This window comes from Oncorhynchus masou, chromosome 20, assembly GCF_036934945.1.
Source record: "Oncorhynchus masou masou isolate Uvic2021 chromosome 20, UVic_Omas_1.1, whole genome shotgun sequence".
Classification (NCBI taxonomy): domain Eukaryota; kingdom Metazoa; phylum Chordata; class Actinopteri; order Salmoniformes; family Salmonidae; genus Oncorhynchus; species Oncorhynchus masou.
Window position 1 is genome coordinate 29,439,652 of NC_088231.1, and position 27,500 is coordinate 29,467,151.

The 27,500-nt window shown below is 52.2% G+C and overlaps 2 protein-coding genes across 2 annotated transcripts in view; one reads left to right on the plus strand and one right to left on the minus strand.

The window, feature by feature from the left end:
- LOC135506623 (serine/threonine-protein kinase haspin-like) overlaps positions 1–9,615 on the plus strand; it is a 52,072-nt gene extending 42,457 nt beyond the window's left edge. The window contains 6 exon segments of the mRNA XM_064925946.1: positions 4,328–4,363; positions 4,366–4,406; positions 6,576–6,664; positions 6,955–7,097; positions 7,301–7,403; positions 8,750–9,615. Of these exon segments, the coding sequence (XP_064782018.1) occupies positions 4,328–4,363; positions 4,366–4,406; positions 6,576–6,664; positions 6,955–7,097; positions 7,301–7,403; positions 8,750–8,951 (614 nt within the window). The 3' untranslated portion in view covers positions 8,952–9,615.
- Positions 9,616–14,109: 4,494 nt separating this feature from the next.
- LOC135507232 (protein FAM184B-like) overlaps positions 14,110–27,500 on the minus strand; it is a 61,092-nt gene continuing 47,701 nt past the window's right edge. Inside the window, 8 exon segments of the mRNA XM_064926824.1 lie at positions 14,110–14,357; positions 15,383–15,489; positions 15,491–15,639; positions 15,642–15,753; positions 18,291–18,398; positions 24,123–24,240; positions 26,023–26,478; positions 27,398–27,495. Coding sequence (XP_064782896.1) covers positions 14,264–14,357; positions 15,383–15,489; positions 15,491–15,639; positions 15,642–15,753; positions 18,291–18,398; positions 24,123–24,240; positions 26,023–26,478; positions 27,398–27,495 — 1,242 coding nt within the window. The 3' untranslated portion in view covers positions 14,110–14,263.

A 27,500-nucleotide genomic window follows, 5' to 3' on the forward strand; every position in this document is an offset into this window, starting at 1 on the left:
TATCCGATCCCCTTCGGTCTGGGAGCTGGCTAGCTCTGTCTGATCCCCTTCAGTCTGGGAGCTGGCTAGCTCTGTCTGATCCCCTTCAGTCTGGGAGCTGGCTAGCTCTGTCTGATCCCCTTCGGTCTGGGAGCTGGCTCGCTCTGTCTGATCCCCTTCGGTCTGGGAGCTGGCTCGCTCTGTCTGATCCCCTTCGGTCTGGGAGCTGGCTAGCTCTATCTGATCCCCTTCAGTCTGGGAGCTGGCTAGCTCTATCCGATCCCCTTCAGTCTGGGAGCTGGCTCGCTCTATCTGATCCCCTTCAGTCTGGGAGCTGGCTAGCTCTATCCGATCCCCTTCAGTCTGGGAGCTGGCTCGCTCTATCTGATCCCCTTCAGTCTGGGAGCTGGCTAGCTCTATCCGATCCCCTTCAGTCTGGGAGCTGGCTCGCTCTATCTGATCCCCTTCAGTCTGGGAGCTGGCTAGCTCTATCTGATCCCCTTCAGGCTGGGGAGCTGGCTAGCTCTATCCGATCCCCTTCAGTCTGGGAGCTGGCTCGATCTGATCCCCTTCAGGCTGGGGAGCTGGCTAGCTCTATCCGATCCCCTTCAGTCTGGGAGCTGGCTCGCTCTATCTGATCCCCTTCAGTCTGGGAGCTGGCTAGCTCTATCCGATCCCCTTCAGTCTGGGAGCTGGCTCGCTCTATCTGATCCCCTTCAGTCTGGGAGCTGGCTAGCTCTATCTGATCCCCTTCAGGCTGGGGAGCTGGCTAGCTCTATCCGATCCCCTTCAGTCTGGGAGCTGGCTCGCTCTATCTGATCCCCTTCAGACTGGGAGCTGGCTAGCTCTATCCGATCCCCTTCAGGCTGGGGAGCTGGCTAGCTCTATCCGATCCCCTTCGGTCTGGGAGCTGGCTAGCTCTGTCCGATCCCCTTCAGTCTGGGAGCTGGCTAGCTCTATCTGATCCCCTTCAGGCTGGGAGCTGGCTAGCTCTATCCGATCCCCTTCAGTCTGGGAGCTGGCTAGCTCTATCTGATCCCCTTCAGTCTGGGAGCTGGCTAGCTCTATCTGATCCCCTTCAGGCTGGGGAGCTGGCTAGCTCTATTTGATCCCCTTCAGGTCTGGGAGCTGGCTAGCTCTATTTGATCCCCTTCAGTCTGGGAGCTGGCTAGCTCTGTCTGATCCCCATCCGTCTGGGAGCTGGCTAGCTCTATCTGATCCCCTTCAGTCTGGGAGCTGGCTAGCTCTGTCTGATCCCCTTCAGGCTGGGGAGCTGGCTAGCTTTATCCGATCCCCTTCAGGCTGGGAGCTGGCTAGCTCTATCCGATCCCCTTCGGTCTGGGAGCTGGCTAGCTCTATCTGATCCCCTTCAGTCTGGGAGCTGGCTAGCTCTGTCTGATCCCCTTCGGTCTGGGAGCTGGCTAGCTCTGTCTGATCCCCTTCAGTCTGGGAGCTGGCTAGCTCTGTCTGATCCCCTTCAGTCTGGGAGCTGGCTAGCTCTGTCTGATCCCCTTCAGTCTGGGAGCTGGCTAGCTCTATCCGATCCCCCTTCGGTCTGGGAGCTGGCTCGCCGCTCTATTTGATCCCTTCGGTCTGGGAGCTGGCTAGCTAGCTCTATTTGATCCCCTTCGGTCTGGGAGCTGGCTAGCTAGCTCTATTTGATCCCCTTCGGTCTGGGAGCTGGCTAGCTAGCTCTATTTGATCCCCTTCGGTCTGGGAGCTGGCTAGCTAGCTCTATTTGATCCCCTTCAGTCTGGGAGCTGGCTAGCTCTGTCTGATCCCCATGCGTCTGGGAGCTGGCTAGCTCTGTCTGATCCCCTTCAGTCTGGGAGCTGGCTAGCTCTGTCTGATCCCCTTCAGTCTGGGAGCTGGCTAGCTCTGTCTGATCTCCTTCAGTCTGGGAGCTGGCTAGCTCTGTCTGATCCCCTTCAGTCTGGGAGCTGGCTAGCTCTGTCTGATCCCCTTCAGTCTGGGAGCTGGCTAGCTCTGTCTGATCCCCTTCAGTCTGGGAGCTGGCTGGCTCTGTCTGATCCCCTTCAGTCTGGGAGCTGGCTGGCTAGCTCTATTTGATCCCCTTCGGTCTGGGAGCTGGCTAGCTCTGTCTGATCCCCTTCAGTCTGGGAGCTAGCTAGCTCTGTCTGATCCCCTTCAGGCTGGGAGCTGGCTAGCTCTGTCTGATCCCCTTCAGTCTGGGAGCTGGCTAGCTCTATCCGATCCCCTTCAGTCTGGGAGCTGGCTAGCTCTGTCTGATCCCCTTCAGTCTGGGAGCTGGCTAGCTCTGTCTGATCCCCTTCAGTCTGGGAGCTGGCTAGCTCTGTCTGATCCCCTTCAGTCTGGGAGCTGGCTCGCTCTATCGGATCCCCTTCAGACTGGGAGCTGGCTAGCTCTGTCTGACCCCTTCAGTCTGGGAGCTGGCTAGCTCTGTCTGACCCCCTTCAGTCTGGGAGCTGGCTAGCTCTGTCTGATCCCCTTCAGTCTGGGAGCTGGCTAGCTCTGTCTGATCCCCTTCAGTCTGGGAGCTGGCTAGCTCTATCCGATCCCCTTCGGTCTGGGAGCTGGCTCGCCGCTCTATTTGATCCCCTTCGGTCTGGGAGCTGGCTAGCTAGCTCTATTTGATCCCCTTCGGTCTGGGAGCTGGCTAGCTAGCTCTATTTGATCCCCTTCGGTCTGGGAGCTGGCTAGCTAGCTCTATTTGATCCCCTTCGGTCTGGGAGCTGGCTAGCTAGCTCTATTTGATCCCCTTCAGTCTGGGAGCTGGCTAGCTCTGTCTGATCCCCATGCGTCTGGGAGCTGGCTAGCTCTGTCTGATCCCCTTCAGTCTGGGAGCTGGCTAGCTCTGTCTGATCTCCTTCAGTCTGGGAGCTGGCTAGCTCTGTCTGATCCCCTTCAGTCTGGGAGCTGGCTAGCTCTGTCTGATCCCCTTCAGTCTGGGAGCTGGCTGGCTAGCTCTATTTGATCCCCTTCGGTCTGGGAGCTGGCTAGCTCTGTCTGATCCCCTTCAGTCTGGGAGCTAGCTAGCTCTGTCTGATCCCCTTCAGGCTGGGAGCTGGCTAGCTCTGTCTGATCCCCATGCGTCTGGGAGCTGGCTAGCTCTGTCTGATCCCCTTCAGTCTGGGAGCTGGCTAGCTCTATCTGATCCCCTTCAGTCTGGGAGCTGGCTAGCTCTATCCGATCCCCTTCAGTCTGGGAGCTGGCTAGCTCTGTCTGATCCCCTTCAGTCTGGGAGCTGGCTAGCTCTGTCTGATCCCCTTCAGTCTGGGAGCTGGCTGGCTAGCTCTATTTGATCCCCTTCGGTCTGGGAGCTGGCTAGCTCTGTCTCATCCCCTTCAGTCTGGGAGCTGGCTCGCTCTGTCTGATCCCCATGCGTCTGGGAGCTGGCTAGCTCTGTCTGATCCCCTTCAGACTGGGAGCTGGCTAGCTCTATCCGATCCCCTTCAGTCTGGGAGCTGGCTAGCTCTATCTGATCCCCTTCAGTCTGGGAGCTGGCTAGCTCTATCCGATCCCCTTCAGTCTGGGAGCTGGCTAGCTCTATCTGATCCCCTTCAGTCTGGGAGCTGGCTAGCTCTGGTATGGTTATACAGACCACTCCCCCTTTTCCACATTTATTTCTTTACATCCTTATTCTGGGTTAATCTACAAACAATACCCCAGGATGACATCACAATACCCCAGTGTTAATGGGATTTTATATGTTCATATGAATTATTAGAATATTCCACCCTGAAACCATACGATTGTATGAAATTGATTAGCATCATGATGAAATTGATTAGCATCATGATGAAATTGATTAGCATCATGATGAAATTGATTAGCATCATGATGAAATTGATTAGAATCATGATGAAATTGATGAGAATCATGATAAAATTGATTAGAATCATGATGACATTGATTAGAATCATGATGACATTGATTAGAATCATTATTCTAATGATGTGTGTGGTTTTAGTCAGTAGAATTATCATGAAAGTGATGGTGGTTTTAGTCAGTAGAATTATACATGAAAGTGATGGTGGTTTTAGTCAGTAGAATTATATATCCGTGAGTGTAGTTTTTGGTCAGAGTGTAAAACAATATATCTGTATTATAGTATCTTTAAACAGTCTGATTCGGTGCCGACCTTGGCTGGGGGCCACTGAGAGCACGTCCCAGGGTCTCCCTGTCTTGAGGGAGGAGTGATTCTCACGGACTCCCCTAATCTTTGTCGGCTGGGTAGCAGGACAGTGTGTTAGGATACCTACTGTTTGTGTGTGAATGTAAGGAGTAAGGAGCCGTACAACAGACCAGCGTCCTCGTGAATAAACCTCATTGACTAATTTAGCCTCCGTCTGTTTCATTCTCTCAGATTTCTTCAATGACGAGCAGCTGTTTCTGATCCTGGAGTTGAGTTTGGAGGCAGTGACCTGGAGAACAGTAATGGACAGGTGAGGAGTGGAGAACAGTAATGGACAGGTGAGGAGACCTGGAGAACAGTAATGGACAGGTGAGGAGACCTGGAGAACAGTAATGGACAGGTGAGGAGACCTGGAGAACAGTAATGGACAGGTGGAGAACAGTAATGGACAGGTGAGGAGACCTGGAGAACAGTAATGGACAGGTGAGGAGACCTGGAGAACAGTAATGGACAGGTGAGGAGACCTGGAGAACAGTAATGGACAGGTGAGGAGACCTGGAGAACAGTAATGGACAGGTGAGGAGACCTGGAGAACAGTAATGGACAGGTGAGGAGACCTGGAGAACAGTAATGGACAGGTGAGGAGACCTGGAGAACAGTAATGGACAGGTGAGGAGACCTGGAGAACAGTAATGGACAGGTGAGGAGACCTGGAGAACAGTAATGGACAGGTGAGGAGACCTGGAGAACAGCAATGGACAGGTGAGGAGACCTGGAGAACAGTGTGAGAACAGTAATGGACAGGTGAGGAGACCTGGAGAACAGTAATGGACAGGTGAGGAGACCTGGAGAACAGTAATGGACAGGTGAGGAGACCTGGAGAACAGTAATGGACAGGTGAGGAGACCTGGAGAACAGTAATGGACAGGTGAGGAGACCTGGAGAACAGTAATGGACAGGTGAGGAGACCTGGAGAACAGTAATGGACAGGTGAGGAGACCTGGAGAACAGTAATGGACAGGTGAGGAGACCTGGAGAACAGTAATGGACAGCAATGGACAGGTGAGGAGTGGAGAACAGAGGACAGGTGAGGAGACCTGGAGAACAGTAATGGACAGGTGAGGAGACCTGGAGACCTGGAGAACAGTAATGGACAGGTGAGGAGACCTGGAGAACAGTAATGGACAGGTGAGGAGACCTGGAGAACAGTAATGGACAGGTGAGGAGACCTGGAGAACAGTAATGGACAGCAATGGACAGGTGAGGAGACCTGGAGACAAGTAATGGACAGGTGAGGAGACCTGGAGAACAGTAATGGACAGGTGAGGAGACCTGGAGACAAGTAATGGACAGGTGAGGAGACCTGGAGAACAGTAATGGACAGGTGAGGAGACCTGGAGAACAGTAATGGACAGGTGAGGAGACCTGGAGAACAGTAATGGACAGGTGAGGAGACCTGGAGACAGTAATGGACAGGGTGAGAGGAGACATGGACAGTAGTAATGGACAGGTGAGGAGACCTGGAGAACAGTAATGGACAGGTGAGGAGACCTGGAGACAAGTAATGGACAGGTGAGGAGACCTGGAGACAAGTAATGGACAGGTGAGGAGACCTGGAGAACAGTAATGGACAGGTGAGGAGACCTGGAGACAAGTAATGGACAGGTGAGGAGACCTGGAGACAAGTAATGGACAGGTGAGGAGACCTGGAGAACAGTAATGGACAGGTGAGGAGACCTGGAGAACAGCAATGGACAGGTGAGGAGACCTGGTTCTGTTTGGTTCTCTACAGTATATCTGATCGGGTGTTTGGTCTTGTGATATGTTTATGAACATACCGAAACTCCCCTCCCTTCCTCTTCTCTCCCCCCCTCCTCTTCTCCCTCTCCTCTCTCCTCCTCCTCTCCTCCTCCTCTCCTTTCTCTCCTCCTCCCTCCTTTCTCTCCTCCCATCCTCCTCTCTCTCCTCTCCTATCTCCTCCCTCCTTTTCTGTCCCTCTCTCCTCCTCCCCTCTCCTCTCCCTCTCGCCCATCCCCTCCCTCTCTCCCCTCCCCTCCTCTCCTCCCTCCCCTCTCCTCCCTCCTCCTCCCTCTCCTCCCCTCCTCTCTCTCTCCTCCTCCCCCTCCTCCCTCTCTCCTCTCCCTCCTCCTCTCCCAGCTCCCTCCCTCTCCCCTCCCCTCCCCCTAAGAGTATCCTCCATCAGGTGACTCCTCTCTGGCTCTGGCTGAACAGGAGCTCCCTGCTTTGAACCCAGGTCCTCTAACCTGTCTGTCTCCCTCCCCTCCTCCCTGTCTGTCTCCTCCCCTCCTCCCTCTGTCTGTCTGTCTCTCCCTCCCTCCTCCTCCTGTTTGTCTCCTCCCTGCTCTCCTCCTCCCTCCTCCTCCCTCCTCCCTCTCCCTCTCTCTCTCTCTCCCCTCCTCTACTCCCTCCCCTCCTCTCTCTCTCCTCCCCTCTCCTCTCCCTCCTCTCTCCTCTCCAGCTGGCGTCGGTGATGGTGGCTAAGAGTATCCTCCATCAGGTGACTGCTGCTCTGGCTGTGGCTGAACAGGAGCTCTGCTTTGAACACAGGTCTGTCTAACCTGTCTGTCTGTCTAACCTGTCTGTCTGTCTGTCTGTCTAACCTGTCTGTCTGTCTGTCTGTCTAACCTGTCTGTTTGTCTGTCTGTTAACACCTGTCTGTCTGTCTAACCTGTCTGTCTGTCTGTCTGGTAACACCTGTCTGTCTAACCTGTCTGTCTGTCTGGTAACACCTGTCTGTCTGTCTATCTGGTAACACCTGTCTGTCTCTCTGTCTAACCTGTCTGTCTGTCTGGTAACACCTGTCTGTGTGTGTTAGTAACCTGTTGTTCTGTCCTCAGAGACCTCCACTGGGGTAATGTATTGGTCCAGTCCACTAAGGAGAAGGAGGGGAGTTTCCTCCTCAATGGGACAAACCATTCCTTAGAGACCAGGGGGGTGAGCGTACGCATCATCGACTACTCCCTCTCCAGGCTCGAGATAGGTCAGTCCCTCTCTGTCTGTCTCTCTGTCTCTCCTGTCTGTCTCTCTCTCTCTGTCTCTCTGTCTCTGTGTGTCTCTCTCTGGCTCTGTGTGTGTCTCTCTCTGGCTGTCTCTGTCTCTCTGGCTCTGTCTCTCTCTGTACCACTGTGTGTGTGTGTGTGTGTGTGTGTGTGTGTGTGTGTGTGTGTGTGTGTGTGTGTGTAGATGGTCTCACCGTGTCCTGTGACATCTCAGAGGATGAGGAGTTGTTCCAGGGCCATGGAGACCTGCAGTTTGACATCTACAGACTCATGAGACAGGAGAACGGGTACGTTGGGGTGGGGGGTTACCATGGAGACCTGCAGTTTGACATCTACAGACTCATGAGACAGGAGAACGGGTACGTTGGGGTGGGGGTTACCATGGAGACCTGCAGTTTGACATCTACAGACTCATGAGACAGGAGAACGGGTACGTTGGGGTGGGGGTTACCATGGAGACCTGCAGTTTGACATCTACAGACTCATGAGACAGGAGAACGGGTACGTTGGGGTGGGGGTTACCATGGAGACCTGCAGTTTGACATCTACAGACTCATGAGACAGGAGAACGGGTATGTTGGGGTGGGGGTTACCATGGAGACCTGCAGTTTGACATCTACAGACTCATGAGACAGGAGAACGGGTACGTTGGGGTGGGGGGTTACCATGGAGACCTGCAGTTTGACATCTACAGACTCATGAGACAGGAGAACGGGTACGTTGGGGTGGGGGTTACCATGGAGACCTGCAGTTTGACATCTACAGACTCATGAGACAGGAGAACGGGTACGTTGGGGTGGGGGTTACCATGGAGACCTGCAGTTTGACATCTACAGACTCATGAGACAGGAGAACGGGTACGTTGGGGTGGGGGTTACCATGGAGACCTGCAGTTTGACATCTACAGACTCATGAGACAGGAGAACGGGTACGTTGGGGTGGGGGGTTACCATGGAGACCTGCAGTTTGACATCTACAGACTCATGAGACAGGAGAACGGGTACGTTGGGGTGGGGGGTTACCATGGAGACCTGCAGTTTGACATCTACAGACTCATGAGACAGGAGAACGGGTACGTTGGGGTGGGGGTTACCATGGAGACCTGCAGTTTGACATCTACAGACTCATGAGACAGGAGAACGGGTACGTTGGGGTGGGGGGTTACCATGGAGACCTGCAGTTTGACATCTACAGACTCATGAGACAGGAGAACGGGTACGTTGGGGTGGGGGTTACCATGGAGACCTGCAGTTTGACATCTACAGACTCATGAGACAGGAGAACGGGTACGTTGGGGTGGGGGGTTACCATGGAGACCTGCAGTTTGACATCTACAGACTCATGAGACAGGAGAACGGGTACGTCCAATGGGGTGGGGGGTTACCATGGAGACCTGCAGTTTGACATCTACAGACTCATGAGACAGGAGAACGGGTACGTTGGGGTGGGGGGGTTACCATGGAGACCTGCAGATTGACATCTACAGACTCATGAGACTAAGTGGGAGAAGTGGGTACGTTGGGGTGGGGGGTTACCATGGAGAACGGGTACGTTGGTGTGGGTGGTTATCGGAGGGTGTGGGTGGTAACCTGTCTGTCTCTCTGTCTCTAACCTGTCTCTCTCTCTCCTACAGTAACAAGTGGGGTGACTACCAGCCCCACTCCAATGTGTTGTGGCTCCACTACCTGAGCTCCAAGCTGCTGACTATAACCTATAAGAGTCGAGGGGGGCGGGGCGTCAAGCAGGCCCGGTTGGACCTGCAGCGTTTCCACGACGATGTCCTCACCTTCCGATCTGCCTCTGACATACTGTACAACTGTGGCCTGTTCCAATGAGAAAGGGAGTGTGTGTGTACTGCCAAGCGGTTAGCAGGATGCCAAGTGGTTAGCAGGATGCTAAGTGGTTAGCGGGATGCTAAGTGGTTAGCGGGATGCTAAGTGGTTAGCGGGATGCTAAGTGGTTAGCGGGATGCTAAGTGGTTAGCGGGATGCTAAGTGGTTAGCAGGATGCCAAGTGGCTTTAGCAGGATGCCAAGTGGCTTTAGCAGGATGCCAAGTGGCTTTAGCAGGATGCCAAGTGGCTTTAGCAGGATGCCAAGTGGCTTTAGCAGGATGCCAAGTGGCTTTAGCAGGAAGCCAAGTGGCTTTAGCAGGAAGCTAAGTGGCTTTAGCAGGATGCCAAGTGGCTTTAGCAGGATGCCAAGTGGCTTTAGCAGGATGCCAAGTGGCTTTAGCAGGAAGCCAAGTGGCTTTAGCAGGAAGCTAAGTGGCTTTAGCAGGATGCCAAGTGGCTTTAGCAGGAAGCCAAGTGGCTTTAGCAGGAAGCTAAGTGGCTTTAGCAGGATGCTAAGTGGTTAGCCCTAGCAGTAGGCTATAGTACTGTGTTGGATCCAGTCGTAACATTTTTTGTAGGTGAACTCTTCTTGTGAACAATATTTATAAACCCACAAGACTGTAATGGCTTTGTATTCTAAAATTAAAAAGGGGTTTCGTTATTAAACGTTGAATAGAAACAATGTCCAAAAAGTTTTAGTGTCTGATTTTTTTATTTTTTCCGCCTCGACAAGGACGTCAGAGTACAGAAATCTGTTACCCACCTAACTGCAGATCTGAACATAATAGCCTCAATGCTCACCGCTAAAAACAAAACAGTTGTCACAATAAACTAGCTCCCTGACGACAAGAAAATACCCGAGCCCTTGAAGCTTCCAGAAAAGTGGAACGGAAATGGCGCCACACCAAACTGGAAGTCTTCTGACTTGGAGAGACAGTCCTCACTGCTACTCCACCATCCTATTTTTACAACTTAATTGAGGAGAATAAATTCAATCTGAAATAATGTTTTTATACTGTCACAAAGCTAACTAAAAAGCAGCATTCCCCAAGAGAGGATGGCTTTCACTTTTTTTTAATTTAACCTTTATTTAACTAGTCAGTTAAAAACAAATTATTATTTACAATGACGGCCTACCAGAAGGCAGAAGACCTCCTACGGGTGATTAAAATAAATATAGGACAAAACACACATCACGACAGCACATGACAACAACATGGTAGCAACACAGTAGGACAACAACATGGTAGCAACACAGTAGGACAACAACATGGTAGCAACACAACAGGACAACAACATGGTAGCAATGTGTCAACAACATGGTAACAACACAACAGGACAACAACATGGTAGCAACACAGTAGTACAACAACATGGTAGCAACACAATAGGACAACATGGTAGCAACACAACAGGACAACAACATGGTAGCAACACAACAGGACAACAACATGGTAGCAATGTGTCAACAACATGGTAACAACACAACAGGACAACAACATGGTAGCAACACAGTAGTACAACAACATGGTAGCAACACAATAGGACAACAACATGGTAGCAACACAACAGGACAACAACATGGTAGCAATGTGTCAACAACATAGTAACAACACAACAGGACAACAACATGGTAGCAACACAACATGACAACAACATGGTAGCAACACAACAGGACAACAACATGGTAGCAATGTGTCAACAACATGGTAACAACACAACAGTACAACAACATGGTAGCAACACAACATGAAAACAACATGGTAGCAGCACATGACAGCAATGTAACAGCATGGTAGCAACACAACAGGACAACATGGTAACAACATGACAACAACATGGTAGAAATGACAACATGGTAGCAGCACAACAGGACAACATGGTAACAGCACAACATGACAACAACATGGTAACAACATGACAACAACATGGTAGCAACACAACATGATAAACAACATGGTAGCAACTCGTTCCTCGCTGCAGTGAACTGAGAAGATGAGCGACCCAGGGATGTGTGCTTTGGGGACGTTTAACAGAATGTGACTGGCAGAACGGGTGTTGTATGTGGAGGATGAGGGCTGCAGTAGATATCTCAGATCGGGGGGAGTGAGGCCTAAGAGGGTTTTATAAATAAGCATCAACCAGTGGGTCTTGCGACGGGTATACAGAGATGACCAGTTTTCAGAGGAGTATATAATTGTCCCTAGAATTTCCAAACAAACAGCTGGAGGCAGGGCTTTCTCCTATAGAGCTCCATTTTTATGGAACGGTCTGCCTACCCATGTCAGAGACGCAAACTCAGTCTCAACCTTTAAGTCTTTACTGAAGACTCATCTCTTCAGTGGGTCATATGATTGAGTGTAGTCTGGCCCAGGAGTGTGAAGGGGAACGGAAAGGCTCTGGAGCAACGAACTGCCCTTGCTGTCTCTGCCTGGCCGGTTCCCCTCTTTCCACTGGGATTCTCTGCCTCTAAACCTATTAAAGGGGCTGAGTCACTGGCTTACTGGGGCTCTCTCATGCCGTCCCTGGAAGGGGTGCGTCACCTGAGTGTTTTGATTCACTGATGTGATCTTCCTGTCTGGGTTGGCGCCCCCCCCCCCCCTTGGGTTGTGCCGTGGCAGAGATCTTTGTGGGCTATACTCGGCCCTCTCACCTGGTTAACTCATTCATCCTGGTTCGGGAAACAGCCCCCCAGTCACCTGGTTAACTCATTCATCCTGGTTCGGGAAACAGCCCCCCAGTCACCTGGTTAACTCATTCATCCTGGTTCAGGGAAACAGCCCCCCAGTCACCTGGTTCAGGGAAACAGCCCCCCAGTCACCTGGTTCAGAGAAACAGCCCCCCAGTCACCTGGTTAACTCATTCATCCTGGTTCAGGGAAACAGCCCCCAGTCACCTGGTTAACTCATTCATCCTGGTTCAGGGAAACAGCCCCCAGTCACCTGGTTAACTCATTCATCCTGGTTCAGGAAACAGCCCCCAGTCACCTGGTTAACTCATTCATCCTGGTTCAGGGAAACAGCCCCCAGTCACCTGGTTCAGGGAAACAGCCCCCAGTCACCTGGTTAACTCATTCATCCTGGTTCAGGGAAACAGCCCCCAGTCACCTGGTTAACTCATTCATCCTGGTTCGGGAAACAGCCCCCAGTCACCTGGTTCAGGGAAACAGCCCCCAGTCACCTGGTTAACTCATTCATCCTGGTTCAGGAAACAGCCCCCAGTCACCTGGTTAACTCATTCATCCTGGTTCAGGGAAACAGCCCCCAGTCACCTGGTTCAGGGAAACAGCCCCCAGTCACCTGGTTAACTCATTCATCCTGGTTCAGGGAAACAGCCCCCAGTCACCTGGTTCAGGGAAACAGCCCCCAGTCCCTGGTTAACTCATTCATCCTGGTTCAGGGAAACAGCCCCCAGTCACCTGGTTAACTCATTCATCCTGGTTCAGGGAAACAGCCCCCAGTCACCTGGTTCAGGGAAACAGCCCCCAGTCACCTGGTTCAGGAAACAGCCCCCAGTCACCTGGTTCAGGAAACAGCCCCCAGTCACCTGGTTAACTCATTCATCCTGGTTCGGGAAACAGCCCCCAGTCACCTGGTTCAGGGAAACAGCCCCCAGTCACCTGGTTAACTCATTCATCCTGGTTCAGGGAAACAGCCCCCCAGTCACCTGGTTCAGGGAAACAGCCCCCAGTCACCTAGGTTAACTCATTCATCCTGGTTCAGGAAACAGCCCCCCAGTCCCCTGGTTAACTCATTCATCCTGGTTCGGAAACAGCCCCCAGTCACCTGGTTCAGGGAAACAGCCCCCAGTCACCTGGTTAACTCATTCATCCTGGTTCAGGGAAACAGCCCCCAGTCACCTGGTTAACTCATTCATCCTGGTTCAGGGAAACAGCCCCCAGTCACCTGGTTAACTCATTCATCCTGGTTCAGGGAAACAGCCCCCAGTCACCTGGTTCAGGAAACAGCCCCCAGTCACCTGGTTCAGGAAACAGCCCCCAGTCACCTGGTTCAGGAAACAGCCCCCAGTCACCTGGTTCAGGAAACAGCCCCCAGTCACCTGGTTAACTCATTCATCCTGGTTCAGGGAAACAGCCCCCAGTCACCTGGTTCAGGGAAACAGCCCCCAGTCACCTGGTTAACTCATTCATCCTGGTTCGGGAAACAGCCCCCAGTCACCTGGTTCAGGGAACAGCCCCCCAGTCACCTGGTTAACTCATACATCCTGGTTCGGGAAACAGCCCCCAGTCACCTGGTTCAGGGAAACAGCCCCCAGTCACCTGGTTCAGGGAAACAGCCCCCAGTCACCTGGTTCGGGGAAACAGCCCCCAGTCACCTGGTTCAGGAAACAGCCCCCAGTCACCTGGTTCAGGAAACAGCCCCCAGTCACCTGGTTCAGGAAACAGCCCCCAGTCACCTGGTTCAGGAAACAGCCCCCAGTCACCTGGTTCGGGAAACAGCCCCCAGTCACCTGGTTCAGGGAAACAGCCCCCAGTCACCTGGTTCAGGGAAACAGCCCCCAGCCACCTGGTTAACTCATTCATCCTGGTTCAGGGAAACAGCCCCCAGTCACCTGGTTTGGGGAAACAGCCCCCAGTCACCTGGTTAACTCATTCATCCTGGTTCAGGGAAACAGCCCCCAGTCACCTGGTTCAGGAAACAGCCCCCAGTCACCTGGTTCAGGGAAACAGCCCCCAGTCACCTGGTTAACTCATTCATCCTGGTTCGGGAAACAGCCCCCCAGTCACCTGGTTAACTCATTCATCCTGGTTCGGGAAACAGCCCCCCAGTCACCTGGTTAACTCATTCATCCTGGTTCGGGAAACAGCCCCCCAGTCACCTGGTTCAGGGAAACAGCCCCCCAGTCACCTGGTTCAGGGAAACAGCCCCCCAGTCACCTGGTTCAGGGAAACAGCCCCCCAGTCACCTGGTTCAGGGAAACAGCCCCCCAGTCACCTGGTTCAGGGAAACAGCCCCCCAGTCACCTGGTTCAGGGAAACAGCCCCCCAGTCACCTGGTTCAGGGAAACAGCCCCCCAGTCACCTGGTTAACTCATTCATCCTGGTTCGGGAAACAGCCCCCCAGTCACCTGGTTCGGGAAACAGCCCCCCTCCAGTATCTGAAGCTGATACAACAACAAACCACAGACAGCAGATTAGATATAAATAAAATACTTTATTCCACATTATAGATTATAATACAAGACATTTGCATTGAACAAGCATCGTTTTGGTCTGTCAGGTGTTTGTTTAAAGCTGAGTGTGTTGTACAGGTGTGTAGAGGTCACCTGTGTGTGTGTATGTGTGTGTGTGTGTTCAGAAGGAGAAGTACTTTGTGTACCAATCCTGCCTCTGAGGGTCCCGCCCCTCTGCCCCCTGGCCACTCCCCCTCTGCTCCAAATATGGGCTCCTGGGAACACAGGAAGCACATTTTAGACTGCTGGGGGACAGACAGACAGACAGACAGACAGAAAGAGACAGACAGAGAAACAAACAGACAGACAGACAGAAATCGACAGACAGAAAGAGACAGACAGAAAGAAACAGACAGACAGAGAGACAAACAGACAGAGAGTCAGACAGACAGAAAGAGAGAGACAGAGAGACAAACAGACAGAGAGTCAGACAGACAGAAAGAGACAGACAGAGAGACAAACAGACAGAGAGTCAGACAGACAGAGAGTCAGACAGACAGACAGAGAGTCAGACAGACAGAGAGAGAGAGACAGACAGAAATACAGAAGGAGACAGACAACTATGGGATGATATTCTTAGACAGACAGAGAGACAAACAGACAGAGAGTCAGTCAGACAGACAGAGAGTCAGACAGACAGAGTCAGACAGACAGAGAGTCAGACAGACAGACAGAGAGTCAGACAGACAGAGAGAGAGAGACAGACAGAAATACAGAAGGAGACAGACAACTATGGGATGATATTCTTAGACAGACAGAGACAAACAGACAGAACAGACAGACAGACAGAGTCAGACAGACAGAGACAGACAGAAATCAGACAGACAGAGACAGAGAGACAAACAGACAGACAGACAAATACAGAAGGAGACAGACAACTATGGGATGATATTCTTAGACAGACAGACAGAGACAGAGATAGAGAGACAGACAGAAATACAGAAGGAGACAGACAGACAGACAGACAGAGACATACAGACAGACAGACAGACAGAGAGAGAGAGACAGACAGAAATACAGAAGGAGACAGACAACTATGGGATGATATTCTTAGACAGACAGAGAGACAAACAGACAGAGAGTCAGACAGACAGACAGAGAGAGACAGACAGAAATACAGAAGGAGACAGACAACTATGGGATGATATTCTTAGACAGACAGAGAAGGACATTGGGCTTTGTGAAGGAACACAGACAGCGCTATTGGCTGTGCTGTTTCCATAGATACAGTATCTGTTACCTGGTTGACTGGCTGTTCAGGTGTGGGCGGAGCTCCTGCGAGGGTGAGGTGACGTGTCGAATCCCGTGTCGAGGCTCGGGGAGGGAGGATGGACAGAGGGGGAGGGGGTGGTGGGAGCAGGGGGAGAGGAGTGGGGGTACGAGAGAGAGGGCCGCGACCGCTGGGATCCAAACTGGGAGACCTGGGAGTACGGGGGAGGGAGGGGGAGGAACGGGGGAGAGAGGAGGAGGCGTAGGGCAGAGTTGAGGAGGGGGAGGGATGTTGGGGGAGGCAGGGGGAGGGGGTGTCGTGGGGAGGGGGACGCTCCTCTCGTAGGCGCTGAGGTTTGGAACGCTGGTGATGCGGGGCGGAGACTCCTCCACACGCTTCCTCTGAAACACAACGTCATGACGACAACATTCATACAACACAGTGAAACACTAGTTAATCCCACCAATACAACACTAGTTAATCCCACCAATACAACACAGTGAAACACTAGTTAATCCCGCCAATACAACACTAGTTAATCCCACCAATACAACACAGTAAAACACTAGTTAATCCCACAAACACAACACTAGTTAATCCCACCAATACAACACAGTGAAACACTAGTTAATCCCACCAATACAACACGGTGAAACACTAGTTAATCCCACCAATACAACACTAGTTAATCCCACCAATACAACACAGTAAAACACTAGTTAATCCCACCAATACAACACTAGTTAATCCCACCAATACAACACAGTAAAACACTAGATAATCCCACAAACACAACACTAGTTAATCCCACCAATACAACACAGTGAAACACTAGTTAATCCCACCAATACAACCCTAGTTAATCCAACCAATACAATACAGTTAAACACTAGTTAATCCCACCAATACAACACAGTGAAACACTAGTTAATCCCACCAATACAACACTAGTTAATCCCACCAATACAACACAGTGAAACACTAGTTAATCCCACCAATACAACACGGTGAAACACTAGTTAATCCCACCAATACAACACTAGTTAATCCCACCAATACAACACAGTAAAACACTAGTTAATCCCACCAATACAACACTAGTTAATCCCACCAATACAACACAGTAAAACACTAGATAATCCCACAAACACAACACTAGTTAATCCCACCAATACAACACAGTGAAACACTAGTTAATCCCACCAATACAACCCTAGTTAATCCAACCAATACAATACAGTTAAACACTAGTTAATCCCACCAATACAACACAGTGAAACACTAGTTAATCCCACCAATACAACACTAGTTAATCCCACCAATACAACCCTAGTTAATCCCACCAATACAACACTAGTTAATCCCACCAATACAACACAGTGAAACACTAGTTAATCCCACCAATACAACACTAATTAATCCCACCAATACAACACAGTGAAACACTAGTTAATCCCATCAATACAACACAGTGAAACACTAGTTAATCCCACCAATACAACACAGTGAAACACTAGTTAATCCCACCAATACAACACTAGTTAATCCCACCAATACAACACAGTGAAACACTAGTTAATCCCACCAATACAACACTAGTTAATCCCACCAATACAACACAGTGAAACACTAGTTAATCCCACCAATACAACACAGTGAAACACTAGTTAATCCCACCAATACAACCCTAGTTAATCCCACCAATACAACACAGTGAAACACTAGTTAATCCCACCAATACAACACTAGTTAATCCCACCAAAACAACACAGTGAAACACTAGTTAATCCCACCAATACAACACAGTGAAACACTAGTTAATCCCACCAATACAACACTAGTTAATCCCACCAATACAACACTAGTTAATCCCACCAATACAACACGGTGAAACACTAGTTAATCCCACCAATACAACACAGTGAAACACTAGTTAATCCTACCAATACAACACTAGATAATCCCACCAATACAACACTAGTTAATCCCACCAATACAACACAGTGAAACACTAGTTAATCCCACCAATACAACACAGTGAAACACTAGTTAATCCTACCAATACAACACTAGATATTCCCACCAATACAACACTAGTTAATCCCACCAATACAACACAGTGAAACACTAGTTAATCCCACCAATACAACACGGTGAAACACTAGTTAATCCCACAAATACAACACTAGTTAATCCCACCAATACAACACAGTAAAACACTAGTTAATCCCACCAATACAACATAGTGAATAACTAGTTAATCCCACCAATACAACCCTAGTTAATCCCACCAATAGTGCACAGTTAAACACTATTTAATCCTACCAATACAACACTAGTTAATCCCACCAATACAACACTAGTTAATCCCACCAATACAACACTAGTTAATCCCACCAATACAACACAGTAAAACACTAATTAATCCCACCAATACAACACAGTGAAACACTAGTTAATCCCACCAATACAACACTAGTTAATCCTACCAATACAACACTAGTTAATCCCACAATACAACACTAGTTAATCCCACCAATACAACATAGTGTATAACTAGTTAATCCCACCAATACAACACTAGATAATCCCACCAATACAACGCTAGATAATCCCACCAATACAACACTAGTTAATCCTACCAATACAACACTAGTTAATCCCACCAATACAACACTAGTTAATCCCACTAGATACAAAACTAGTTAATCCCACCAATACAACATAGTGTATAACTAGTTAATCCCACCAATACAACACTAGATAATCCCACCAATACAACGCTAGATAATCCCACCAATATAACACTAGTTAATCCCACCAATACAACACAGTAAAACACTAATTAATCCCACCAATACAACACAGTGAAACACTAGTTAATCCCACCAATACAACACAGTAAAACACAAAGACAACAGAGGAGTGTGTGTGTCACCCTCATAGATGGTGTAACGATCCCGGGGTGTGGCCTGTTGTCATGGAGCCTGAGGGTTCCGTTGTCCCCGGCAACCGGAGGATGAAACTGCAGCTGATGTCGTTCCTCCTGGAGAAACAATGAGACATCAGGTGTGTGTGGTAGGAGTGGGGTAGGAGTGGGGTAGCAGTGTGGGGTAGGTGTGGGGGGTAGGAGTGGGGTAGCAGTGGGGTAGGAGTGGGGTAGGAGTGGGGTAGGTGTGGGAGGTAGGAGTGGGGTAGGTGTGTGGGGTAGGACTGGGGTAGGTGTGGGGTAGGAGTGGGGTAGGTGTGTGGGGTAGGAGTGGGGGGTAGGAATGGGATAGGTGTGTGGGGTAGGAGTGGGGTAGGTGTGTGGGGTAGGAGTGGGGTAGGAGTGGGGGGGTAGGCGTGGGGGGTAGGACTGGGGGGTAGCTGTTTGTGGGGTAGGAGTAGGGGGTAGCTGTTTGTGGGGGTAGGTAGGGATAGGTGTGTATGGGGTAGGTATGGGGGTAGAAGTGGGGTAGATGTGTGGGGTTGGAGTGGGGTAGGAGTGGGGGGTAGCTGTGTGTGGGGTAGGAGTGGGGGTCGCTGTGTGTATGGGATAGGTATGGGGGTAGAGTGGGGTAGGTGTGTGGGGTTAGGAGTGGGGTAGGTGTTTGGGGTAGGTGTGTGGGGTAGGTGTGTGGGGTAAGAGTATGGGGTAGGAGTGGGGTAGGATTGTGGGGGTAGGTGTGCGGGTAGGAGAGGGGTAGGTGTGTGTGGGGTAGGTGTGGGGTATAGATGTGTGGGTTAGGTGTGTGTGGGGTAGGTGTGTTAGGCGTGTGTGGGTTAGGTGTGTGGGGTAGGTTTTTGTGGGGTAGGTGTTTGAGGGGTAGGAATGGGGTAGGTGTGTGGGGTAAGAGTGTGTGGGGTAGGAGTGTGGGGTAGGTGTTTTAGGTGTGTGTGGGGTAGGAGTGGGGTAGTTGTGTGTGGGGTAGGTAGGGGGTAGGTGTGTGTAGGGTAGGTCGGGGTAGGAGGGGGGTATGTGTGTGGGGTAGGTGTGTGTTAGGTGTGTGGGTAGGAATGTGGGGTAGGAGTGTGTGGGGTAGGAATGTGGGGTGTAGGTGTGTGTGGGGCAGTGTGTGTGGTAGGTGTGTGTGTGGTAGATGTGTGTGGGGTAGGTGTGTGGTAGGTGTGTGGGGTAGGAGTGGGGTTGGAGTGGGGGGTAGGAGGGTGGGGTCGGAGTGTGGTAGGTGTGTGGGGTAGGAGTGGGGTTGGAGTGGGAGGTAGGAGTGGGTAGGTGTGTGGGGTAGGTGTGTGGGGTAGGAGTGGGGGTCGGAGTGTGGGGTAGGTGTGTGGGGTAGGAGTGGGGCGTAGGAGTGGGGGGTAGCTGTTTGTGGGGTAGGAGTGGGGGGTAGCTGTGTGTGGGGGGTAGGTGTGGGGTAGGTGCGTATGGGGTAGGTATGGGAGGTAAAAGTGGGGTAGGTGTGTGTTAGGAGTGGGGTAGGTGTGTGTGGTAGGAGTGGGGTAGGTGTGTGGGGTAGGAGTGGGGGGTAGCTGTGTGTGGGGTAGGAGTGGGAGGTAGCTGTGTGTGGGGCATAGGTGTGTATGGGGTAGGTATGGGGTGTAGAAGTGGGGTAGGTGTGTGGGGTAGGTGTGTGGGGTTAGGTGTGGGGTAGGAGTGTGGGGGTAGGTGTGCGGGTAGGAGAGGGGTAGGTGTGTGGGGGGTAGGAGTGGGGTATATATGTGTGGGGTATGTGTGTATGGGGTAGAAGTGGGGTAGGTGTGTGTGGGTAGGTGTGTGGGGTAGGAGTGGGGCAGGTTTTTGTGGGGTAGGTGTTTGAGGGGTAGGTGTGTGTTCGGTGTGGGGGTAGGAATGGGGCAGGTGTGTGGGTTAGGAGTGTGGGGTAAGAGTGTGTGGGGTAGATGTGTTGGGTAGGAGTATGAAGTAGGTGTGTGTGGGTAGGAATGTGGGGTAGGATGTGTGGGGAAGGAGTGTGTGGTGTAGGTGTGTGTGAGATAGTGTGTGTGGTAGGTGTGTGTGTGTGTGTGGTAGATGTGTGTGGGGTAGGTGTGTGGTAGGTGTAAGTGGTAGATGTGTGTGGGGTAGGTGTGTGTTGGGTAGGTTTTTGTGGGGTTGGTGTTTGTGGGGGTAGAGGTGGGGCAGGTTTGGGGTAGATGTGTACAGTAGGTGTGTGGGGTAGGTGTGTGGAGTAGGAGTGTGGGGTAGGAGTGGGGAGTAGGTGTGTGTGGTAGTTGTGTGTGTGGTAGATGTGTTTGGGGTAGATGTGTTTGGGGTAGGCGTGTGTGTGGTAGATGTGTGTGGGGTAGGTGTGTGTAGGGTAGGTGTGTGTGTGTGGGGTAGGTTTGTGTGTGGTAGATCTGTGTGGGGTAGGTGTAGGTAGAGTAGGTGTGTTGGGTAGGTGTGTGGTAGATGTGTGTGGGGTAGGTGTGTGGTAGATTTTGTGGGGTAGGTGTGTGGTAGGTGTGTGGGGTAGGAGTGGGGTTGGAGTGGGGGTAGGAGTGGGGTAGGTATGTGGGGTAGGAGTGGGGTAGGAGTGTGGGGTAGGAGTGGGGTTGGAGTGGGGGGTAGGAGTGGGGTAGGAGTGGGGGGTAGGAGTGGGGCGTAGGAGTGGGGGGTAGATGTGTGTGGGGTAGGTGTGTGGTAGGTGTGTGGGGTAGGAGTGGGTAGGAGTGGGGTAGGTGTGTGGGGTAGGATTGGGGGGTAGCTGTGTGTGGGGGGTAGGTGTGGGGTAGGTGTGTGGAGTAGGAGTGTGGGGTAGGAGTGGGGAGTAGGTGTGTGTGGTAGTTGTGTGTGTGGTAGATGTGTTTGGGGTAGATGTGTTTGGGGTAGGCGTGTGTGTGGTAGATGTGTGTGGGGTAGGTGTGTGTAGGGTAGGTGTGTGTGTGTGGGGTAGGTTTGTGTGTGGTAGATGTGTGTGGGGTAGGTGTAGGTAGAGTAGGTGTGTTGGGTAGGTGTGTGGTAGATGTGTGTGGGGTAGGTGTGTGGTAGATTTGTGTGGGGTAGGTGTGTGGTAGGTGTGTGGGGTAGGAGTGGGGTTGGAGTGGGGGGTAGGAGTGGGGTAGGAGTGGGGTAGGAGTGGGGTAGGAGTGTGGGGTAGGAGTGGGGTTGGAGTGGGGGTAGGAGTGGGGTAGGAGTGGGGGGTAGGAGTGGGGGGGCGTAGGAGTGGGGGGTAGATGTGTGTGGGGTAGGTGTGTGGTAGGTGTGTGGGGTAGGAGTGGGTAGGAGTGGGGTAGGTGTGTGGGGTAGGATTGGGGGGTAGCTGTGTGTGGGGGTAGGTGTGGGGTAGGTGTGTGGGGTAGGAGTGGGGCGTAGGAGTGGGGGGTAGCTGTTTGTGGGGTAGGAGTGGGGGGTAGCTGTGTGTGGGGGGTAGGTGTGGGGTAGGTGCATATGGGGTAGGTATGGGAGGTAGAAGTGGGGTAGGTGTGTGTTAGGAGTGGGGTAGGTGTGTGTGGTAGGAGTGGGGTAGGTGTGTGTGGTAGGAGTGGGGTAGGTGTGTGGGGTAGGAGTGGGGTTGGAGTGGGGTAGGAGTGGGGGGTAGCTGTGTGTGGGGTAGGAGTGGGAGGTAGCTGTGTGTGGGGGATAGGTGTGTATGGGGTAGGTATGGGGTGTAGAAGTGGGGTAGGTGTGTGGGGTTAGGTGTGGGGTAGGTGTGTGGGGTAAGAGTGTGGGGTAGGAGTGTGGGGGTAGGTGTGCGGGTAGGAGAGGGGTAGGTGTGTGGGGGGTAGGAGTGGGGTATAGATGTGTGTGGTAGGTGTGTATGGGGTAGAAGTGGGGTAGGTGTTTGGGGTACGTGTGTTAGGTGTGTGGGGTAGGAGTGGGGCAGGTTTTTGTGGGGTAGGTGTGGGGGGTAGGTGTGTATTCGGTGTGTGGGTAGGAATGGGGTAGGTGTGTGGGGTAGGAGTGTGGGGTAAGAGTGTGTGGGGTAGAAGTATGAAGTAGGTGTGTGTGGTGTAGGTGTGTGGGGTAGGTGTGTTAGGTGTGTGGGGTAGGTGTGTGGGTAGGAATGTGGGGTAGGATGTGTGGGGTAGGAATGTGGGGTAGGAGTGTGTGGTGTAGGTGTGTGTGGGATAGTGTGTGTGATAGGTGTGTGTGTGTGGTAGATGTGTGTGGGGTAGGTGTGTGGTAGGTGTTAGTGGTACATGTGTGTGGCGTAGGTGTGTGTTGGGTAGGTTTTTGTGGGGTAGGTGTTTGTGGGGGTAGGAGTGGGGCAGGTTTGGGGTAGATGTGTGCAGTAGGTGTGTGGGGTAGGAGTGGGGTAGGTGTGTGGAGTAGGAGTGGGGAGTAGGTGTGTGTGGTAGGTGTGTGTGGGGTAGATGTGTTTGGGGTAGATGTGTTTGGGGTAGGCGTGTGTGTGGTAGATGTGTGTGGGGTAGGTGTGTGTAGGGTAGGTGTGTGTGTGGGGTAGGTTTGTGTGCGGTAGATGTGTGTGGTGTAGGTAGGGTAGTTGTGTGTGGGGTAGGTGTGTGAGTGAATGTGAGGTAGGTGGAGTAAGTGTGTGCGGTAAGTGTGTGTGTACTGGTGTGTGAGTGAGTGTGAGGTAGATGAGTGAGTGAGTGTGAGGTAGGTGTGAGTGTGAGGTGTGTGTGTGTGTGAGGTAGATGTGTGAGTGAGTGTAAAGGTAGGTGTGTGAGTGAGTGTGAGGTAGGTGTGTATGTGAGGTAGATATGTGAGTGAGTGTAAAGGTAGGTGTGTGAGTGAGTGTGAGGTAGGTGTGTATGTGAGGTAGATGTGTGAGTGAGTGTGAGGTAGGTGTGTGTATGAGTGTGAGTTAGGTGTGGTAAGTGTGTGTGTGTTGGTGTGTGGGGTAGGCATGTGTGGGGTAGGTAGGTGTGGGGGGTAGGTGTGTGTGTGGGGTAGGTGTGTGTGTGTGAGTGAGTGTGGGGTAGGTGTGTGTGCGGTAGGTAGGTGTGAGAGTGAGGTAGGTGTGTGAGTGAGTGAGTGTGAGGTAGGTGTGTGTATGAGTGTGAGTTAGGTGTAGTAAGTGCGTGTGTGTTGGTGTGTGCGGTAGGCAGGTGTTGGGTAGGTAGGTGTGGGGGGTAGGTGTGTGATGTGGGGTAGGTGTGTGTGTGAGTGTGGGGTAGGTGTGTGTGTGTGAGTGAGTGTGAGGTAGGTGTGTATGTGAGGTAGATGTGTGGGTGAGTGTGAGGTAGGTGGGGTAGGTGTGTGTGGTAAGTGTGTGTGTGTTGGTGTGTGGGGTAGGCAGGTGTGGGGTAGGTAGTTAGGTGGGGGGGTAGGTGTTTGTGTGTGAGTGTGGGGTAGGTGTGTGAGTGAGTGTGGGGTAGGTGTGTGTGTGTGAGTGTGGGGTAGGTGTGTGTGCGGTAGGTGTGTGAGTGTGGGGTAGGTGTGTGTGTGGTAGGTGTGTGTGTGTGGGGTAGGTGTGTGTGCGGTAGGTGTGTGTGCGGTAGGTGTGTGAGTGGGGGGTAGGTGTGTGGGGTAGGTAGGTGAGTGTGGGGTAGGTGTGTGTGCGGTAGGTGTGTGTGTGTGAGTGTGGGGTAGGTGTGTGTGCGGTAGGTGTGTGAGTGTGGGGTAGGTGTGTGTGCGGTAGGTGTGTGAGTGTGGGGTAGGTAGGTGGGGGGTAGGTGTGTGTGGGGGGTAGGTGTGTGAGTGTGGGGTAGGTGTGTGTGCGGTAGGTAGGTGGGGGGTAGGTGTGTGTGGGGGGTAGGTGTGTGAGTGTGGGGTAGGTGTGTGTGCGGTAGGTAGGTGGGGGGTAGGTGTGTGTGGGGGGTAGGTGTGTGAGTGTGGGGTAGGTAGGTGGGGGGTAGGTGTGTGTGGGGGGTAGGTGTGTGTGGGGGGTAGGTGTGTGAGTGTGGGGTAGGTGTGTGTTCTTACCACCAGGCGTTTGATGAGCTGGTTCCTCTCAGTGAGTCTCTCCTGTAGTCTCCCCATCTGGAGATCATCACAGAGAGGAACCTCCCTCCTCCTGCACCTCTCCTCACGCTCCCGTAGCCTGGGAACACACACACGTTAACCACACCCCTCTCCTCCTCCTGCTGGGAACACACATTAACCACACCCCTCTCCTCCTACAGCCTGGGAACACACACATTAACCACACCCCTCTCCTCCTCCTGCTGGGAACACATTAACCACACCCCTCTCCTCCTCCTGCTGGGAACACATTAACCACACCCCTCTCCTCCTCCTGCTGGGAACACATTAACCACACCCCTCTCCTCCTCCTGCTGGGAACACATTAACCACACCCCTCTCCTCCTCCTGCTGGGAACACACATTAACCACACCCCTCTCCTCCTCCTGCTGGGAACACACATTAACCACACCCCTCTCCTCCTCCTGCTGGGAACACATTAACCACACCCCTCTCCTCCTCCTGCTGGGAACACATTAACCACACCCCTCTCCTCCTCCTGCTGGGAACACACACACATTAACCACACCCCTCTCCTCCCGTAGCCTGGGAACACACACACGTTAACCCCACCCCTCTCCTCCTCCTGCTGGGAACACACATTAACCACACCCCTCTCCTCCTCCTGCTGGGAACACATTAACCACACCCCTCTCCTCCTCCTGCTGGGAACACATTAACCACACCCCTCTCCTCCTCCTGCTGGGAACACACACACATTAACCACACCCCTCTCCTCCCGTAGCCTGGGAACACACACACGTTAACCCCACCCCTCTCCTCCTCCTGCTGGGAACACACACACATTAACCACACCCCTCTCCTCCTCCAGCCTGGGAACACACATTAACCCCACCCCTCTCTCCTCCCGTAGCCTGGGAACACACACACATTAACCCCACCCCTCTCCTCCTGCTGGGAACACACATTAACCCCACCCCTCTCCTCCTGCTGGGAACACACATTAACCCCACCCCTCTCCTCCTCCAACCTGGGAACACACATTAACCACACCCCTCTCCTCCTGCTGGGAACACACATTAACCCCACCCCTCTCCTCCTGCTGGGAACACACATTAACCACACCCCTCTCCTCCTGCTGGGAACACACATTAACCACACCCCTCTCCTCCTCCAGCCTGGGAACACACACACATTAACCACACCCCTCTCCTCCTACAGCCTGGGAACACACACACATTAACCCCACCCCTCTCCTCCTACAGCCTGGGAACACACACACATTAACCACACCCCTCTCCTCCTACAGCCTGGGAACACACATTAACCACACCCCTCTCCTCCTACAGCCTGGGAACACACATTAACCCCACCCCTCTCCTCCTCCAGCCTGGGAACACACACACATTAACCACACCCCTCTCCTCCTACAGCCTGGGAACACACACACATTAACCCCACCCCTCTCCTCCTACAGCCTGGGAACACACATTAACCCCACCCCTCTCCTCCTACAGCCTGGGAACACACATTAACCACACCCCTCTCCTCCTCCAACCTGGGAACACACACACATTAACCACACCCCTCTCCTCCTGTAGCCTGGGAACACACACACATTAACCCCACTCCTCTCCTCCTGCTGGGAACACACATTAACCCCACCCCTCTCCTCCTACAGCCTGGGAACACACACACATTAACCCCACCCCTCTCCTCCTACAGCCTGGGAACACACATTAACCCCACCCCTCTCCTCCTGCTGGGAACACACATTAACCCCACCCCTCTCCTCCTGCTGGGAACACACACACACATTAACCACCCCCCTCTCCTCCTGCTGGGAACACACGTTCCCCACCCCTCTCCTCCTGCTCCACACTCCAGTGTGTTACTCACTCTGTCTCCAGGGCCACTATGCGAGTCTGTAGCTCTGCCTGACAGCTGCTGTATTCACACACCAGACTCTGCATCGCTCTCCTGTGCTCTTTCTTCACTTCCTCTCTCCTCTCCTCCTCCTCCTCCTCCTTCCTCCTCTTCTCCTCCTCCTCCGCCTTCCTTCTCTTCTCCTCGTCCACCTTCCTCTTCTCCTCAACCTCGGCCTCTCTCCTCTTCCCCTCCTCTCTCCTGTTCTCCTCCTCCGTCCTCTTCTCCTCGTCCCTCCTCTTCTCCTCCATCTCTCTTCGCGCCTCCTCTTCTCTCATCTCTTCTTCTCTCTGTTCCTCCCGTTGTTTCTGAGCCTCTTCCAGTTTCTCCACCTCTTCTCTCAGTCTGTCCACCTCCACTCTCAGTCGTTGGGCTTCCTCCTCTCTCTCCTTCTGCTCTCTTTCTCTTCCCATCGCCTCCTCTCCCGACCTGGAAGAGTAGAGAGGAAGAGTAGAGAGGAAGAGTAGAGTAGAGAGGAAGAGTAGAGAGGAAGCGTAGAGAGGAAGAGTAGAGTAGAGAGGAAGAGTAGAGAGGAAGAGTAGAGTAGAGAGGAAGAGTAGAGTAGAGTAGAGTAGAGAGGAAGAGTAGAGTGGAGTAGAGAGGAAGAGTAGAGTATAGTAGAGAGGAAGAGTAGAGTAGAGTAGAGAGGAAGAGTAGAGTAGAGAGGAAGAGTAGAGTGGAGTAGAGAGGAAGAGTAGAGTATAGTAGAGAGGAAGAGTAGAGTAGAGAGGAAGAGTAGAGTAGAGAGGAAGAGTAGAGTAGAGAGGAAGAGTAGAGTAGAGAGGAAGAGTAGAGTAGAGTAGAGAGGAAGAGTAGAGAGGAAGAGTAGATTAGAGTAGAGAGGTAGAGTAGAGAGGAAGAGTAGAGTAGAGTAGAGTAGAGAGGAAGAGTAGAGTAGAGTAGAGAGGAAGAGTAGAGTAGAGAGGAAGAGTAGAGTAGAGAGGAAGAGTAGAGTGGAGTAGAGAGGAAGAGTAGAGTATAGTAGAGAGGAAGAGTAGAGTAGAGAGGAAGAGTAGAGTAGAGAGGAAGAGTAGAGTAGAGAGGAAGAGTAGATTAGAGTAGAGAGGTAGAGTAGAGAGGAAGAGTAGAGTAGAGTAGAGTAGAGAGGAAGAGTAGAGTAGAGTAGAGAGGAAGAGTAGAGTAGAAGAGTAGAGAAGAAGTGTAGAGAAGAAGTGTAGAGAGGAAGAGTAGAGGAAGAGTAGAGAGGAAGAGTAGAGAGGACAGAAAGGGGATAAGATGAGGAGAGGTGTGTGTGTGTGTGTGTGTGTGTGTGTGTGTGTGTGTGTGTGTGTGTGTGTGTGTGTGTGTGTGTGTGTGTGTGTGTGTGTGTGTGTGTGTGTGTGTGTACCTCAGTACAGTGTTTTCCCTCTGTAGTTCCAGAACGGCACAGCGACTCTCATCCAGCTGACGCTCAAACACCTGGTACTGATTCTGCTGCTTCAAGTCCTACA